This window comes from Heterodontus francisci, chromosome 23, assembly GCF_036365525.1.
Source record: "Heterodontus francisci isolate sHetFra1 chromosome 23, sHetFra1.hap1, whole genome shotgun sequence".
Taxonomy (NCBI): domain Eukaryota; kingdom Metazoa; phylum Chordata; class Chondrichthyes; order Heterodontiformes; family Heterodontidae; genus Heterodontus; species Heterodontus francisci.
The window spans coordinates 29094217-29113797 of record NC_090393.1 but is presented as its reverse complement, the minus strand read 5'-3'; the positions used below and the strand labels follow the sequence as shown (position 1 = coordinate 29113797).

At 43.1% G+C, this 19581-nt stretch overlaps 1 protein-coding gene across 1 annotated transcript; it reads left to right on the top strand.

The window, feature by feature from the left end:
- The first annotated feature begins 1275 nt into the window (after positions 1-1275).
- LOC137382981 (leukemia inhibitory factor-like) lies at positions 1276-5540 on the top strand. The gene is made up of 3 exons (XM_068055563.1): positions 1276-1381; positions 1620-1759; positions 3841-5540. Exons 1-3 carry the CDS (start codon positions 1366-1368, stop codon positions 4318-4320), a joined length of 636 nt encoding a protein of 211 aa, XP_067911664.1. The 5' UTR covers positions 1276-1365; the 3' UTR covers positions 4321-5540.
- The last annotated feature ends 14041 nt before the right edge of the window (positions 5541-19581 follow it).

Sequence of the window (19581 nt, the reverse complement as noted above, 5' to 3'; positions counted from 1 at the left end):
ATAATAATAAGGCATGTGGAGGGTATGTTGAGGAAGACTGAGCATATCACGTAACATGTAAAGCCTCCATCATATTTAATTGGGAATTGTAAAATAAATTTAGCTAAAAGCCAATGAATTGAGAGTAAAATCACAGGTGGTGATTCTTAATGGTACAGAGCAGTGCTGACAAACAATCAATTCCTTCATCTGATCTTCGCAACATCAAAGACTTGAGTTCAATGGCGAGTAAAATTGGGCAGGGTGTAAAACCTGTCTTGCACCTGATCTTGCCAGTTTTCCGACAGACTGGTGAGGTTAAAATTGCCTCCTCTGCTGGGGTTCTCCCAAATCTCCTGCTGAGGTTACAATCAGTGACCATGAAAACTTCCACAGGATATTGGGGTCTCCAAAGAACAGGAGGGAGTTCTCCTGGTAACCTTACCGATAATGCTCCCTCAACCAATAACTAGAAAATTAAACACCTAACTAGTCATTCATATTACTGGTGTTCGTGGGATCTTGTTGTGTGCTGAATTGCTCCTGGATATTCTTAACTAATGTCAGTCACTCTACTTCAAAGTGGTTTTGATGTATTTGAAGTGCTTTGAGATGTTTCTAAAAGAGATGATAATGCTGCAAGTAAATAGAGTTCTTTGTGCTGGAGAAGCAGTCTGGCACAATCTCCATGAGGTGGTCTCACAGTTCAACTACTCACAGGGTGGCACAGTGGCGCAGTGGTTAGCACCGCAGTCTCACAGCTCCAGCGACCCGGGTTCAATTCTGGGTACTGCCTGTGTGGAGTTTGCAAGTTCTCCCTGTGTCTGCGTGGGTTTCCTCCGGGTGCTCCGGTTTCCTCCCACATGCCAAAGACTTGCAGGTTGATAGGTTAATTGGCCATTATAAATTGCCCCTAGTTTAGGTAGGTGGTAGGGAAATATAGGGACAGGTGGGGATGTGGTAGGAATGTGGAATTAGTATAAATGGGTGGTTGATGGTCGGCACAGACTCGGTGGGCCGAAGGGCCTGTTTCAGTGCTGTATAACTAAACGAAACTCTTTACTGCACCAATCTGACTGCCGAGATAATGCTACTAGTCTATAATGCATCAACACCAAAAGTAGTAGCTAGCCCATACGTGTCATAGCTATGAGACAGCAATTTCATCAATGATCTGCAAAAAAATACCACTTTTAACAAATATGTAGTTCCTGTTGATGACGTTTTAGTGGTTGGAGCACTTCCGTAAGCTACATAAGCTGATGCAAGTCTATATCTGGAAGAGTTGTCCAATAATTGAGCAGAATACAAATCAGTCCTCCTTTGTACTTTCTTAAAGAGGTCTGCCACGAGTTTTCTGCAGTCATATGTCTGAATTGTAATAGAATGGAACTTGGAACAGGTAACTCCCACTTGCACAGCTCTTATTTTGGTCTCCAGCAGTTTTGAATGGTTACATTTTATGTGGCATTTAGCACATAAACTTTTAGAAATGATCATTTGTTTTACATGTGCGTTTAAGATAATTGAAAAAATATTTTGTGCACTTCAGAAAACAAGTGCACAAGATGCCACTTTAAGGATGTCATTTGTAAGAAGAGGTCAGGATTGTTTTTAACCTGTTGGCTTGTTTGTTTCAGGGATCCTACACGTACTTCTGCTGCTGTCCTTATCTTGTTTCAACACCAGTGCAGCTCCAGTGTTAAATAAAACAATGACTATGAGCTATCAACTGGCAGCTGAACTAAACCGCTCTGCTTCTGCTCTTCTACAGACCTATGTAAGAATCTTTACCTTCTTGATATAATTTTGAATTTTGAATGTTTTATTTGAAATTGTGAATTTTTAAGTTAAACTACTAGTGTGTAATTTATTGAATTTCATGTCAATGTTTTCCTGCAGACTCTATAGCCTTCAATTTTATTGCAAGCATAGGGATGTGATGGTGCAGTGGATTAGAAAACTGTCCTTCTACCCCTGAGAGCTGGGAGTGAATCTGTCCCAGACTGATTGGATGAAAATCTTCTGCCACTGTCAGTTATAGTAGTTCAATGCCAAATGCCATCATTATAAGTGGTTCGGGGGAGCAGTGCTCAGGTAAGACCTGTGACCTTTATGCACTGCTGTCACTTATTCTACTTCCTGCTGCTGCTCTCATCAGGGCCTGGTGATGGCTGGATATTGGTGATTCCCATAGTCAGAAGGGAGAGAATCTGGTTCTGGGTCTTTGTTATGTGGCGACCTGATGGCAGCTTGTGAAATCAATGATAATCTGAGTCTCCCATTCCATGTGTCTCCATTGTTGTTGAATTCAATACGTTAAGGAATGGCATTGATGACAGGGTGCCATGTCTTTGCTGTTAATGGCACTCCATTAAAGCACAAGTATGTTGAAACTGAGGAGGTGCAACCAGTCCTGTTGATGCACCGCCATGCCTCAAATCTTCACATAATTCCTCACTATAAACTGACAGTCTTCCTCAGTAGGGATGATGTTCTGACTTAAGGCAAATTATAGGGCCAGAGTAGATGAAGCTTTTCCATGTAACGAGCTGGGGCTGTAACGTACCTGAGAGCACTTTGTGCTAAGAATGTCTGCAAAATTGAGAATGACATCTCCCAGACTGTTAAGTGCGAGCTCACCCAAAAATAGATACATTTAGTTTTAAACAGTGTAGCAACTTGTATTGGTGGCAATGCTGCAGCACACTGCTGTATCAATGAGATGTGCCATGGGTCAGAAAGGTACAGCTTACATCTATATTTCCTTAAGTATAATTTCCTGTTCTTGGACATGCTACCAAGGACATGATGGACACAGGGAGAGAGGGATAATTATAGGGTGAGTCACCACTGCCCCCCCCCCCCCACCCCATCCACACCATTCAACAGCCTATGGTGCAGCTTCCGTGTCTATTCCTGTAGCCAAGGATTTACATGTGGCATTAGGGACAACCTGAAGGGGAGAAAAAGGACACCCAATGCGTGTTGCACTTTTCATGAATGATTAAAGCACAGCATGATGCAATTGACCTCTTAATTGTTGCTTCTCTTAATATTGTTAGCTGGGTGCAAAATCTTTTTTTAAAGAACGATTAGTTCATCTGGTATGCCATGGCATCTCTACTTCAATAATTCAAGTCGCTATATTAGGAGCTCAAGGTCAGGGCTGCCTTCCATTTAATCCATTGAATTTAGACTGGCTGAGATATGCTACTTCTCTAGGCAGAATGCTGTCAGTGGTGTGTTCACTTATCTCACCCCACCTGGAGTCAGTTATTGATGACTTCACTGGCTTCACTGCAATCATGCTAAACGGAGTTATGTGGGGACTAGAAGAAGGTGGTGAAGATGAAAGAAAAACAGGAAGCAATGCAAGTTATAAAATGAGTATGAAGTGAAAATGCATTGTCATATAGAGGTAAAAATAATATAGAAAGACATTAAATTTCCAGTTAGCTAGTAACAGTTGTTTTGCTAAAAATACATTTCCTGTTTACTTAGCAAGACAACTATTAAAATTACTTCTTAACATGTTCCTTTGTGTTGTGGTGAGTAAAACAGAATTTATTGTTTAACCATGGCAATGATTGTGTTGTAGCTTTCAGCATCTAGACCCTACTGCACTCTGGAATTGCATCCCTAAGCCCCATGCTTTCCCACTTTGATATCCTTTATGAAAATCACCTCTGACAATTATTTTGGTCACTCCTTCTAGTAGCTCCTTCTTTGACTTGGAATCTATTTTTTCTAATTATGCCTCTGTGAAGTGCCTTAGGATGTTCAGTGATGCTAAAGGTGCTATATAAATGCAAGCTACTGTTATATATTCCCATTGCTAATATTAGCCTTTACTTTCAGCTCTCTGCTCAAGGATTTCCTTTCGTTAATGCTAATGATCCTCTATGCAGAATTGGGGTGAAGTGTCTTCCCAAAGGACATCTGCAGAATATCCAGGAAAATGAAATGCTTAAGAAAATATATATTGGTGTGAAACAGTTTGACTTGCACTTGAAAAACATTGTGGTTCAGCAGAGGGAGACGAACTCTCAAAAGAAAAAATTGCACAATGAACTTGTAAATACTCAGACTCAGCTAATATCACTGCAGTCAAATCTCCAGTTCATTCTACACATCAGAGGTTATCATGTTCCCAAAGAATTAGAGTGTTCACCAGAACGCAATGGTATCCCAGATAGTCCATTTCTACAAAAACAACAAGGATGTGCAATACTGCGAGAGTTTAAACGGTATATCAAGCAAGTGTTAAAGAGTTTTCATCATTTATTGCGGAATGTTCCTGGCAAAGCACTTTCTACAATTTCCACTGCAGACATTTAAGGGGACTCGGATGAAAAGAAATCGTGGAAATGTAACATTTGGGCTGTTCAGATACAATATGCAAGTGCAGCAATATACGTACCTGGGCCAACATCTTTGCTGCAGTTCTTGAGTATATTTAATGCACTGCTGTGACTTAAATCTGATTTTAACTGGAAAGAGTTCTGCCTCACAATTGTGCTGAGTAAGAAGCTATTTCAGACACTCCAAGTTGTAGTTTCGGGGGGAAAAAAATCAAAACATTCAACCAACCTTACATTTAGAAAGGTTAGAATTAAGTAAAAAGGTGACCTAAATGGAGCTGCCAATTTCTGCGAGTTGATTAATGTACTTAAAAAGATTATCTATTTATGGTACAGATCTGAACCTAATAGTGATTATTTTAGGTGGTCTCTATAGCACAATGTCTGTCTATACAGGAGAATGTTTCTTTCATTTTGGAGTTGATGTATTTTGCTATAATGGCTAACAAACAGAACTCCAAATTAGTATAAATAGAATATTTTATGCATTGATATTGAATCTATTAATTATTATTTTTCATGAGACTTAAGCCGCTTTCACATGTAATTTTTTTGGGGACCAATTCGAAAGTACGTTTCCCACCATTACTGGCTTATAAATACAGGTAATTCTACCTCTTTCCAGCAGCATCAGACTATTAGCAGCTGTATCCAAACTCTCCTCTACTTCCACCTGTATTTGATCATTTTGTTCAGGAGACGTACTTCCTCGAGTGTCACCCAAAGAACCCTTGTTTTTTTGTTCACCAGATACAGCCTGACTGTCCAGTAATGGTATTTATTTATTTACCATGCCAGACTATCCTTTAATGATATAACTGATTGCAATAAAGAATTTTGCTGCAATTTTCATTAAAAAACTTGGGAGAAGACAGGGTGCTTAAGTTAAGTAATAAGAGTAGCAAATGCTGAAAATACTCAACAGGTCAGGCAACATTTGTGGCGAGAGAAACAGTGTTAGCGTTTCAGGTTAATGCCCTTTATCAGAACTTAACTATCATTTCAAAAGCAGACTATTGTGAAGCACAGCCATAGGTCAACAACCTGGATACTGTTTTGTTACCGTTATTTATTTAATTATTAAATCTTTATGGTATTGAATATATTAGAATTTTATACACAAAGGCTTATTTAATATGTATTTTTTGTATTTATTTATATGGTGAATTTCTTAAATAAAGAACTGAACTGAATTCATTCTGCTATTGCTTCCATGTTATTTTTGTTAACTGAATGATTTCTGATACCTATACATTTGGCTAACCAGTGCAGAGAAATTCCAGTACTGAGTGAACTGTCTTCTCGTAACAAACACATTTATTTTAGAACGTGCAGAATTCACAATCTTTTCCTTGATATTTCTCTTTAAAACACACAGAATTACAGTGAAACATTTTTTGGAGAAGCATCTTTAATTGTAAAAACCCAATTGCTTCTCTTCCATCCTTCAGGAACCTGCCACGCCACTTGCTTTGGCCTCTGCGTCATTCCAGCTAAAATCTAGTCTTTGATTTCCATGTTTAAAATTAGCCTTTCAGATACTGTTGGACGTGGTTTCAGTTGTGGCTCAGTGGGTGGCCCTCTCACCTCTGAGTCAGAAGATCTTTTGGGTTTATGCCCCGCTTCAGAGACTTGAACAAAAAAATTTAGGCTGATAATCCAATGTTGTACTGAGGGAGATGTTGTCTTTCAGATGAAACATTAAACCGACACCTTGTCTGTCCTCTAAGGTGGAATGGAAAAGATCCCATGGCGGTATTTTGAAGAAGAGCGTAAGAGTTCTCCCGGTGTCCCCAGGCCAATATTTATCCCTCAACCAACATCAGTAAAACAATTTAACTGGTTATCATCACTTTGCTGTTTGTGGGGGCTTGCTGTGTGCGAATTAGCTGCTGCGTTACATTACAACGTTACATTACATTCCAACAGCAACTACACTTAAAAAAAATTCTTAATTGGTGGTGAACTGCTCTGGGACAAGCTGAGACCGTGAAAGGCGCTATCTAAAAATGTTATTTCATTTCTTCCTTTACGGGAGATTGAAGGCAGAGGATAATTTAAAAAAAATTCTTTCCTAGTATTTTTTTAATTTGTTGTGGGGATGTGGGCACACTGGCAAGGCAGTATTTATTGCCTGTCCCTAGTTGCCCTGACAATATAAGAGTCAACCACATCATGTGGGACTGGAGTCATATGTGTACCAGACTGGGTAGGGGTGGCAGGTTCCCTTAGTCAACCTGTTGGGTTTTTAAAACACTATAGAAGTTTTCACAGTCATTTTTCCCTGGAGCTAGCCCACAATTTACCAGATTTATTGAACTCTACTTCATAATTTGTCATGACGGGATATGAACTCACACTCTGTGGGTTTTTAGTCGTGTTCCATGACCACTACACTACAACAGAGATGAATTTCTTGCTGCTATAATTAGTGTCTATCATGATAGAATAGATTGTACATGGTTTGTTGTGGAAGAAATGGCTGTTAGTTGGAATGGCCTTTTCTTATAGCATACTTTACTGGGCTTCATGGTGATATATGGCATAATTAATGAGTGTCCATAATCCACAAGTGTTCACATTATTCTGATATGTAACACATGGACGCCTTAGAAAGGATATATTTCCCTTGGAAGAAGTGCAATTTAGATTCACCAGAATGTTACCAGGGCACTAAGGATTAGGTTATGAAGAGAGATTATACAACTAGGCTTGTATTCCCTGCAATATAGAAGGTTAAGGGGTGATTAATTGAAAGGATGATAGGGTGGATGGAGAGAAACTTTTTCTGCTGGTTGGGGAGTCTAGGTCAAGGGGAAAAAACCTTAAAATTAGAGCCAGTCCAATCAGAAGAGATGTTTGGAAACACATCTTCACGCAAAGTAGAAGTTTGGAACTCTCTCCCACAAAAAGCAGTAGATGCTAGATCAATTAATAATTTTGAATCTGTGAACAATACATTTTTGCTAGAAAGGGTATGAATGGATATGGAGCCATGGCAGGTGGATGGAGTTAAGATACAGATGGCAGAATAAGCTTGAGGGGTTGAATGGCCTACTCCTATTCCTGTTTCTGTGATACCATCAAAATTCTTAGATGCATTTGCAGAATTGGTGGAATCAATTATTGCCTCAGTTGTAATTAGTGGGCCAGAATGTTCAATAACTCCCTCTAAAAAAAGTTCAGTTGAATTCTCCTCTAGCCAATATTTTATTTTAGTTTCTACAATGCCCTGTATCAACAAATATAAAATATATTTGGGACATAAGACATAGCTTTTAATAGAGCTTACACAAAATCCCTGTATGGGTTGATCCCTTTATTGTGGGCATTACTTTCCTATTCCTCGTATATGCTGATAGACCAGGAAAAGTTTTTCAGTTCAGTAGAATGTTCTGTAAAGTTTTGGTAGGTTAGGGGTTAAAGATGGATTCTGCTTTGGATTAATTGAAGGAAGTTATTTTCTCTCTGGTTTGGGTTGCCAGAAAACCACACCTGAAGCAAATCCTAATTAGAATTTGGGCTGTTACAGTGTGGAGATTCTTTCTGGGTTCATTAAGTTTAACCATTGTCTGGATTGCAGGCGGCACCAGCACTATGTGTTTTGGAATATTTTGGAAATGTCTGAAGAGATGGGAAGCTGACTGTTTTTGATTCTATGTTGCTGGAAGGCTAAGTGTTGTGTCCAGATGTTTTTTCCATACTGGACTGAAGTAAAGAAGTAAGAGATGGCTTACTTTAGTTTTAGAATTGATGTAAAGATCCTGTAAATGGCTTTTAGGAAAACTACATTATAAATAACCCTTTAAGACATTTTGATAATAATTTGGCTCTCAGATTGAGTATAAATGACAGCCAGTATTAAACTTGGATGGAATGCTTGCAGAGTTCCAATGGAAGTGTTGTATAACTTATTTGAGAATTGGATGAGGAGATGTGAATAGCTTGATTGAATGTGCTTTGGGTTGTTGTTGAATCTGTGAAAGCGACCTCTGTCAAAAAAAGTGTCATTTTACAAAGACTTCTATAACACCATCATGGATTCAAAGTTCCAGAAATAAATATTCACAGCCAGTATGGAAAATGCTTGTGGATCTTCATGCAACACTACCCTAATCTGATAGAATCTGTTGGGCATTTAAAAACTTGAGGTAAGACCACAATAAAAAGGTTAGACCCATGGGTGATTTAAAGATCAAATACTGGTTAAATTTGACGAATAATCAGATTATTTCCTGCATGAGCTGGCAATTGAAATTCTGGGCTTAAGCTTTGATTTGGCTCGACCAACAAAATATCCACTCACCATTATGAATACTTTTGAAAGATTAAGGTTAACTTTGATAAGAAGCTCCCTAATGTATATGCATCCTGATGTTAAAACTACAATTTTGTAGGGTCATCTGATGGTTCAACAGGTTTAAGAATTTAAATGCATTGCCATGATGCAGTATGTATGGATTACTTCCTATAGTATGCTTATGAGCTCACTCAAACCTGGAGTGATGCCAGTCACCTACAAAAGCTTGTATTTTTGCACCGCCTCTAACATCCCAAAGAGCTTCACAGAAGCATCATAAAATTTGACACTAAGCCATATAGAATCTTAGAATAGTTACAGTACCGAAGGTGGCCATTTGGCCCATCGTATCTGTGCTGGCTCTCTGCAAGAGCAACTCACCTAGTCCCACTCCCTTGACTCTTCCCCATAGCCTTGCAAATTCTTTCTCTTCAGATATTTATCCAGTTCTCTTTTGAAGGTGGAGCGATTAAAAATCGAGGATGCTCAAGAGGCCAGAACCGGAATAGTGCAGCTATCGCGGAGGGTTGTGGGGCTGGAGGAGATTACTGAGATAGGGAAGGACAAGGCCATGGAGGGATTTGAAAACAAGGATGAGAATTTTAAAATCGAGGTGTTGCTTAACCAGGAGCCAGTTTAGATCAGTGGGCACAGGGGTGTTGGGCGAATGAGACTTGGCTGGAATTAGGACACAGGCAGTGGAGCTTTGGGTGATCTCAGGTTTAAGCAGGGTAGAATGTGGGAGACCAGTCAGGAGTAGGTTGGAATAGTGAAGACTAGAAATAACAAAGGCTCATGCCACTTTGTGAGCCACTGGCAGTGAACTTGAAAATGATTACAAGAAAATATCCTCCCTGGCAGAAGATTATATCATCAGGCAAAGATAAAGTTCTGTAATGAAAAATTCTGTATTCATGAATTCTTCCCAGCACCACTGTGTACCACTGGTGATGGCCGGGTATTTCCATGGCATGCAACAAATACTTGACCTATTTTACTGATGCCCTCTCCACTTGCCTCTTTTGCAATGACAATATTTTGCATATATAAACAGTGCCAGAAGTTGTAAATCATGCTTATTGAAAGAGTTGTTAATTTTTAGTTCCATATCTTGCCAACTATGGGGTTCCTTTTTATCTAAATCCCTGTGGCGTATGTATCTGAGCTTGTGTTTGGAAAGGAGCGAAGAGCAGTGTCTGTGGTGCAGTGGTTACATGACCGGATGCAGCGGAGTTGGTCCATCTTCCTGTGGCACATCTAAAGAAAGGGAAGAGGAAGGCCGATTACAATGATGTCTTTAGACTGGTCTTCCTATATAGCTTTGAGTGCAAGGAGTGAAATGCTAAAGGATTTAAGCAAATGTTTTATTGATATTTAGTGAATTAGAAAATAGGATGAGAGAGAAAAAAACAGAATTTGTTTTTATTCCTGAGCTGCCAGCAAACTTCCTAACTCCCCCTCTCTATGGCCTCCTCTTCCAGGATTTCAAGGACCTCTTCCTCATACACAGTTAGCAGTCTAAAGTTTCGGGGCCCTCCCCCTTTAAATGATCTAAGTTATGTGCTGTCTCTCCATCAAGCAGAGTGAAAATGAGAAGTTCCAGTTGTTAAGATAACATGTAGCAACAAAAGTGTCAGTGTGCAGCCTACAGTCAGTGTGCCAACATGTAACTCTCAGCTATATTAGATAGAGGATTCTTTTGGGCTAAATACATATAAGAACATGGGTGAAGGAATATGTCCTTGTGAAGGCTGGTGATGTAACGGATCATGGTCATTCATGGCAAAAGCTGAAAGTACTTTATGGCTGTGTGAAAGGAAGGCAATTTTAAATGCCATACGTGCTTAACACATGGAAGGTCATTGATGGGTTCTCCTACCTTAGTTGACCTGGTAAGGTCATTGGTCTTTTCTGTGTATGGCTTCCAGGTATGCATTGTGGTGAGGGGTTGCATTTATATTGGTGACCATCTCCTTTTAGTTTTCTTTGATGTGCATTGCCAAAGAGGGTCACCCTTTCTCCTTTCCTACTTCCTACAGGAGAATTGCTATGGCTCCATCAGAGAAAATGGTCTGTCTCTTTTAAGCTGCTACTGAACATTAAATCCCAGTAGCAGCCCATGATTTCCTATTTCGCATTATGTTAGCTCTAATCACAGGTTTTTTTCATACCTAGAACTTGCCCGCAATACTAAGATTAGGTTGAACCCCAAAAATCATATGTGGTTGGAAGCTATGGGACATGTGGGTGTGATTCATGCACGGCTATAATTCGGGTTGGCACATTACTGTTGGAAAAGTCTACAATCCTGTCTTTTCTACAGGCTCAGAAAATAAACCAGGTTTGTTTTTATTGTTTGTGAGCTCATGTAAATACAATTGTAACATTCTGACTGTAGATTCTGTTACTCAAACTATGAGAAATACAACGTTCCTCGGACTGCTACTCTCGCCGCATCCTGAGATCCACACTCAGTGCTATGCACCGCCACACGTACACACTGGACCTCTCTCTCCAGCGGCACCGCCTCACCTTATCTCAAAGCTGTTCTACTCCGCAGTTTCATTTCATCTTTCGTCTCATCCGACGCATTAACAAAAAACTTTTTTTCTTCCTTTCAGGTGTTAAGGAACGCAAGCTCCAGCAGCTGATGGGGACTAATGCCCCTCCAGATCCTCCCTCCGCTTCACTTCCCTCTGACCCCACCCCTTCTGATCTGACCCCTTGCCGTGTATTCACCATACCCTCTGACCTCCCCCTCTCTGATGCTGAGCGTTCTGTACTCAGCAAAGGTCTCAGTTTTATCCCCTTACGCCCCCACCTCAATGAATTTCGTGCTCGGCATGACGTTGAGCTCTTCTTCCGTCGCCTCTGCCTCCGGGCTCACTTCTTTGACCAGGAATCCTCCCCACGACCAGCAGACCCATTCACCCGCCTCCAGCATTCTCCCTCTACCTGGACCCCTCCCCCTGGCCTCTTACCTGCTCTTGATCTCTTCATTGAAAACTGTCGGCGAGACATTGGTCGTCTCAGTTTCTCTGCCCCCCTCACTCACTCTAACCTGTCCCCCTCTGAACTTGAGGCACTCCGTTCTCTCAGGTCTAACTCCGACATGGTCATCAAACCTGCAGACAAGGGTGGTGCTGTTGTCGTATGGCGTACCGACCTCTACCTTGCAGAAGCTCAACGCCAACTCACGGACACTTCTTCCTACCTCCCTCTGGACCATGACCCCACCACCGAATATCAAGCCATCGTCCAAAGGACGATGACCTCATCTCCTCTGGAGATCTTCCCTCTACAGCTTCCAACCTCATAGTCCCACAACCCCGGACAGCCCGCTTCTACCTCCTTCCCAAAATCCACAAACGGGACTGTCCCGGCAGACCCATTGTGTTAGCCTGCTCCTGCCCCACTGAACTTATTTCTTCCTATCTTGACTCTATCTTTTCTCCGCTGGTCCAGTCTCTTCCCACCTACATCCGTGATTCTTCTGACGCTCGACGTCATTTTGACAATTTCCAGTTTCCTGGTCCCAACCGCCTCCTCTTCACGATGGACGTCTAATTGCTCTGCACCTCCATCCCCCACCAGGATGGTTTGAGGGCTCTCCGCTTCTTCCTGGAACAGAGGCCCAACCAGTCCCCATCCACCACCACCCTCCTCCGCCTGGCTGAACTTGTTCTCACATTGAACAACTTCTCCTTCAACTCCACGCACTTCCTTCAAGTAAAAGGTGTTGCTATGGGTACCCGCATGGGTCCTAGTTATGCCTGTCTTTTTGTGGGATATGTCGAGCATTCTTTGTTCCAGTCCTACTCAGGCCCCCTCCCCCAACTCTTTTTCCGGTACATTGATGACGGTATCGGTGTCGTTTCCTGCTCCCGCCCCGAACTGGAAAACTTTATCAACTTTGCTTCCAATTTCCACCCTTCTCTCACCTTTACATGGTCTATCTCTGACACTTCCCTTCCCTTCCTCGACTTCTCTGTCTCCATCTCTGGGGATAGGTTGTCTACTAATATCCATTATAAGCCCACCGACTCCCACAGCTACCTCGACTACACTTCTTCACACCCTACCTCCTGTAGGGACTCCATTCCATTCTCCCAGTTTCTCCGTCTCCGACGCATCTGCTCTGATGATGCTACCTTCCATGACGATGCTTCTGATATGACCTTTTTCCTCAACCGAGGATTTCCCCCCACTGTGGTTGACAGGGCCCTCAACTGTGTCCGACCCATTCCCCGCACCTCTACCCTCACCCCTTCCCCTCCCTCCCAGAACCGTGACAGGGTTCCCCTTGTCCTCACTTTTCACCCCACCAGCCTCCATATCCAAAGGATCATCCTCCGCCATTTCCACCACCTCCAGCGTGATGCCACTACCAGTCGCATCTTCCCCTCCCTTCCCCGTCAGCATTCCGAAGGGATCGTTCCCTCCGCGACACCCTGGTCCACTCCTCCATTACCCCCACCACCTCGTCCCCTTCCCATGGCACCTTCCCCTGCAATCGCAGGAGGTGTAATACCTGCCCATTTACCTCCTCTCTCCTCACTATCCCAGGCCCCAAACACTCCTTTCAGGTGAAGCAGCGATTTACTTGTACTTCTTTCAATGTAGCATACTGTATTCGCTGCCCACAGTGTGGTCTCCTCTACATTGGGGAGACCAAGCGCAGACTGGGTGACCGCTTTGCGGAACATCTCCGCTCAGTTCGCAAGCAGGACCCTGAGCTTCCGGTTGATTGCCATTTCAACACTCCCCCCTGCTCTCATGCTCACATCTCTGTCCTGGGATTGCTGCAGTGTTCCAGTGAACATCAACGCAAGCTCGAGGAACAGCATCTCATCTACCGATTAGGCACACTACAGCCTGCCGGACTGAACATTGAGTTCAATAATTTCAGAGCATGACAGCCCCCCATTTTACTTTCATTTTTAGTGATTTTTTTTTTCTTTCTTCATACATTCTTTTTTTTACATTTTTTACAATCTTTTTTTTTGCATTTATTTCATTTCATCTTAGTTTGTTCAGTTTGCTTACTCACTGTTTTTTTCAGGTTTTCACTTGCTGCTGTTCAATATTCAGTGTATATACACCTAATCTGTACTAATGCTTTGTCTTTCAACACACCATTAACATATTGTTTGCCTTTGCTCCGTGACCTTTTGGTCAGCTATGCGGCCTGAACCAATCTAGACCTCCTTTGTTACCTCTTGCCCCACCCCCACCTCACTTGCTTATAACCTGTGACTTTTCTAATATTTGTCAGTTCCGATGAAGGGTCACTGACCCGAAACATTAACTCTGCTTCTCTTTCCACAGATGCAGCCAGACCTGCTGAGTGGTTCCAGCATTTCTTGTTTTTATTTCAGATTTCCAGCATCCGCAGTATTTTGCTTTTATGAAGACTCTTCCTTGTTTGCAATGCTTTCAAAACACTTTGTTCAGTGACTGATGCATGTTTGCTGAATGTTCCACTACTGGGATTTTTTTCCTGTCAGCAGCGCCTACAGTTTTACACTGCTGAATGAGCATTGTCTGTGTTTCATGTATAAACCAATATCATGCTTACTATAAGGGCAGGGATGGGTTTACATACAGCAAAACATATTTCGAATCACATTTCATTTGTGATGGCAAGATTCCTTTGTATCAGTAGTTTAAATAATCTGAATGGCTGTCTGGCTCAGTGCAAAGTAAAAGTGTTTTATGGTCTGTTGGTTGTTCCTAGAATACAGACTTGTAACAACCCAGGAACTCAACAAGATATCACAGTTTTGCCTGTCACTCCAAATGGTGGAACTGATAAAGAGGTGCGAGTACAGTACGTTGCAATATTTCAGGAATGTGAATATCTTGAAATGGGTCCTGTTATTCTATGTACTTTTTGATTGTGTGAAAAAAATTAAAAAGAAATGCATGATGGTGTCAGATAAATAGTGCACATGAGAGAGGTGAAATGTGGATCGTTATAACTGGCCTCTGCTTTGTGCATCATCCCCTGATTTTGCTTTAACAACATATGCCTAATCCTGAAAGTTTACATTGATGTTACAATGCAACTGCATTCTATATATTGATCAATGTGAAGACATCAGTATTGGAGAATAGAATGCTTCTTCACTTTTGGTACTCCCATATCAGTCATAAGAACATAGTAATGAATGGAACAAGAGAAGTCCATTTGATTGATCAAGTCTATTCCTTTTGAAAACTTTAAGCAGTCTTCTTTATCATGATTCCAGCCAATCCAGTGAATCTCCTGACATAGCTGATCAAGTACAGGCAAAACTCAAGAAGGTAAAGCATTGTGAGGTTATTTCTGATCCCTTCTCCTGAAGAGTTAGTTTGGTTTTTGGTGCTATTCTTGCCTCTGAGTCAGAAATGGTTGTGGTCAAGCTCCACTCTAGAGAATTAAGCACATAATCTAGGCTGACACTTCAGTACAGTACTAAGGGAGTGCTGCACAGTTGGAGGTGCCATCTTTCAGGTGAGGCATTAACCCAAGGCCCCGTCTGCCCTCTCAGGTGGACGTAAAAGATCCCATGGAACTATTTGAAGTAGAGCAGGGGATTTCTCCCCGCTGTATACTAAAAACAGATTATTTGGTCTTTTAGCTCCTTGCCATTTGTGAGACCTTGCTGTGCACAAGTGGGATCGTGCTGTGCGCACATTGGCTGACTACAACTGAAGCGGGGGGAATGCGGCTTCCACTCAAAATAGGTCCAAAGTACAGTGGAGTGGTCATGCTTCCCACCTGAAGCTGTCAGCTTCAGGCCTTGTTTAAGTGCTGCCGGTGCAAAATGGATGGCCACTGCATGACTGGTTGTGGGAGGGAGCTGTGACAGCCAGCCTGTCAGATCTGGAGGTGGGGTTGCTGCGGTGAGTAACAAAATCTGGGGGTGGGGCGCACTTTACTCAGGTCAGAAGTATACTGGAGATTTTATAGGCCCAGGAAGAGCACACATGCTTCTACTGGTCTGACAAAAAAAAATTCCTCCTCAATTTTCTGAACAGCCTCCCGCTGTCCCTTTAAGAATAAGCTGCTCAACACCTGGTACAAAGAGGCGGAGCATGTACCGTGTACATTTCATCCATTTGTACCTGGAAATTGCAATCGATCTTCTATAATTGGCTGTAGTATAAGGATCACAGAATCACAGAATAATACAGTGCAGAAGAGGCCCTTCGGCCCATCGAATCTGCACCGATGCATTAAAGACACCTGACCTGTCTATCTAATCCCATTTGCCAGCACTTGGCCCATAGCCTTGAACGTTATGACATGCCAAGTGCTCATCCAGGTACTTTTTAAAGGATGTGAGGCAACCCGCCTCTACCACCCTCTCAGGCAGTGCATTCCAGACTGTCACCACCCTCTGGGTAAAAAAGTTCTTCCTCAAATCCCCCTTAAACCTCCTGCCCCTCACCTTAAACTTGTGACTCCTCTTAACTGACCCTTCAACTAAGGGGAACAGCTGCTCCCTATCCACCCTGTCCATGTCCCTCATAATCTTGTACACCTCGATCAGGTCACCCCTCAGTTTTCTCTGCTCCAGCGAAAACGACCCAAGCCTATCCAACCTCTCTTCATAGCTTAAATGTTCCATCCCAGGCAACATCCTGGTGAATCGCCTCTGCACCCCCTCCAGTGCAATCACACCCTTCCTATAATGTGGCGACCAGAATTGCAGACAGTACTCCAGCCGTGGATGTAAAGGGTTAATGGTGAAGACAGTGAGAGAAACCCCTTCCACTGTAAGAGTGGTGATGTAACAGTCACATGAAATTAGGCTTGGGAGAAGAGGAGAGCAGCACGAAGGATAGTAGCTTAGGAGGCTTAATGCGAGAGTATGATGTAAATAATAGAGTTCTTTGCTGACCTTATCTTGAGTCTGAGACTTTCTTCAGAATGCCCCAGCAATGCTACTAAATACAACAACACCACAGGCGTAGGACTCTGATTTCCACATTTAAGCAACCTTTAAGAGAGTGGGCTGCTTACCCATTTACAGGCATGTCTGAAATTTGTACCAGGTGGGCCCTGGATATTAGTGGTGCAGCGGGGTGCCTCCTCCAATTTCCACTAATGACTTACCTGTTTTTCAGGCAAGAAGGTGAAAATCTTCCAATATTTCAAAAGTACTTCATTAGCTTAGGCTGCACTGGAAACATGAAAGGACCGTGAAATCATCTTTTTCTCTTTCTTTCTTTTACCTGCATCCAGGGCCTCCTGGATATCAAGGGGCTTAAAAGAAAAGACAAAGAAAAAAAGGAAGCTTATGGCAGATACTGAGGGCTCAATACCTCAGAACACCTAGAAGAATATAAAAATTGTAGGGGTGAAATTAAAAAGGAAATTAGGAAAGCAAAGAGAGGGCATGAAAAAACATTGGTATGGTTCATCATGAATACTTTGTAGGGATTTTCATCCTGGCAGCAGGGGTCTCGACGTCTGGAAAAAGCAACGCCAAGACTCCGCGTCACTATTCTCTGGGAGGCCTGCCGAATCTAGTGCTAATCAGGCACTTAAGTGGACAGCGGTGGGCCTTCCACAGGATCAAGGACCCTGTCGCTGGAAGTCCTGCCCTTGGAGAGCTGCTGGCCAATCAGAGACCGGCAGTTGCAGCACCACTATGGAGGCGGTGGCTGGTGCTGAAGGAGCACCTACTGGAGGCCGAGGAGCATTGCTAGAACTAGGCCTCAGGTACGTTAGGGCAAGAGGAGTCTCATGGGGCGGGGTCACTGGGAACGGGGGAGGGAGGTCAGTAGCAAGGGCTGGGGGTGACTCTCAGCAGGCCCCGACTCTTCCTGATGCTGGGTCCCTCGTTCAGGCACTTAGTGCCTTCAAACGAGGCTCCCCGCACTTGCTTTTTGAGGTATATATCAATGATTTGAACTTGAATGTAGGGGGTATAATTAAGAAGTTTGCAGACGATTCAAAAATTGGCCTTGTGGTTGTTAATGAAGAAAAAAGCTATAGATTGCAGGAATTTATCAGTGAACTAGTCAGGTGGATGGATCAGTGGCAAATGGAGTCCAATCCTGAGAAGTGTGAGGTAATACATTTGAGGAAGGCTAACAAGGCAAGGGAATACACAATAAATGGTAGGATACTGAGAAGTGTAGAGGAACAGAGGGATCTTGGAGTGCATGTCTGCAGATCCCTAAAGGCAGCAGGACAGGTAGATAAGGTGGTCAAGAAGTCATATGGATTATTTGCCTCGATTAGCTGAGGCATAGAATATAAGACCTGGGAGGTTTTGCTGGAACTGTATAAAACACTAGGGGCTGGATTTTAACAGCCCGCTGTCGCTCCCAGCGGCAAGCTCAAAAATTGCATGCCGATGAGCTGCTGTGATCTCCTGCACAGCGGCTCATTTAAGTAGTTGGGGTGGCCTGCCCCCCCAATCAGGTGGTGGGGTGGGCTGTCTGACCCCAGCAATGGCATCAGCTGCCTGTGTGCAGGTGCTGGCGCCATTTCTAAAGGGTAGTCAGCCCTGCCGACAAGTTTGCTTTTTTAAAGAGAAAGCCCCCAAAATTTAGAAAATAATATTGTAACCCCCCCACTTTCCAACCCCCCAGTAAAAATTACAGTATTTGCCCTTTCCCCCCAAAACACTTAACTTTTAAATCTGACCTTCCCCTCACCAGACTGCACAAAGTTGAAAGTTCACCCCTTCCCACCATTCCCTGCACCCATTACATTTATTTGACCCCATTTTCCCCCACTGCACTGAAAATCTTAACTCCCCCCGCCATTCCCCCACCGCCCCCACCAGTGTCACGCCTGCTTTCCCCAGATGGGGAATTGAAGGCGCAGGAGTGCCAGCCGCCATGCTGAAGATTGTGGCAGGACTGGACGATTGCTGGTATGTATATTGAAATGAATTAATTTTAATGATTTAAATATGGAAATTGAGGTCCTGTCGCTCAGAGGCAGGGAGACCGTCACGGAGCCTCACCGCCACTGGGAGGATCAGGCCAGGCCTCCTGGCATCAGCCTCTGAGGCAGGCTTCTGCCGGAACAATCCTCCGGCCCTCCCCCACCCCACCCCCCCGCCACCACGGAGCCCGACGTTGTTGGCTTTGTAATATTCAGCCCTAGTTCGGCCACAGCTTGTGTACTGTGTGCAGTTCTGGACACTGCACTATAGGAAAGATGTGATTGCTCTAGAGAGGATACAGAGGAGATTTACAAGGATGTTGCCTGGACTGGAGGATTGTAGTTATCAGGAAAGATTGGGTAGGCTAGGGTTGTTTTTTTTTGGAACAGAGCAGACTGAGGGAGACTTAATTGAAGTGTATAAAATTCTGAAGGGGCTAGATAGAGTGGATAGGAAAGCCCTACTCCCCTTGGTTGAGGGGTCCATAAACAGGGCGCAAAGATTTAAGGTAAGAGGTAGGAGGTTTACAGGAGATTCGAGGGGAAAGCTTTTCATCCAGAGGGTGGTGGGGATCTGGAACTCACTGCCTGAATGGGTGGTAGAGGCAGAAACCCTCATAACATTTAAAACGTGCATGAATGCGCACTTGAAATGCTGTAACCTACAAAGCTACGGATCAAGAGCTGGAAAATGGGATTAGGCTGAATGGCTACTTGTCAGCTGGTGCGGACACGATGGGCCGAATGGCCTCCTTCTGTGCTGTAGATTTCTGTGATTTTCTAATTCTTTGAATTAATTTGAGTCTTGAGATTTTGGCTGTGCCAGCAGCTTGTTACGATAAAATTTATATTCCGTTCTACTGTCAGTGTAATTGCTGCTTTTCCCACATCATAGGCCTTCATTCATGGCTATGACATGTTTCAGCATTTTTTAGTGGTGACGCACAACTTTCTTGGAAGTTGTTGAGCAGCTCTTGCTAGTGTTTGATATTGGCATATGTACAATCAATGAAAACAATTTCAGTTCTACAAGTCTGGAGCATGAA

What these genes read in the sequence shown, in the direction of transcription:
- LOC137382981 (XM_068055563.1), top strand. An exon ending in CTGCTCTTCTACAGACCTAT is followed by an intron (nt 1,760 to 3,840) that starts GTAAGAATCTTT and finishes CTTTACTTTCAG; the next exon opens with CTCTCTGCTCAAGGATTTCC.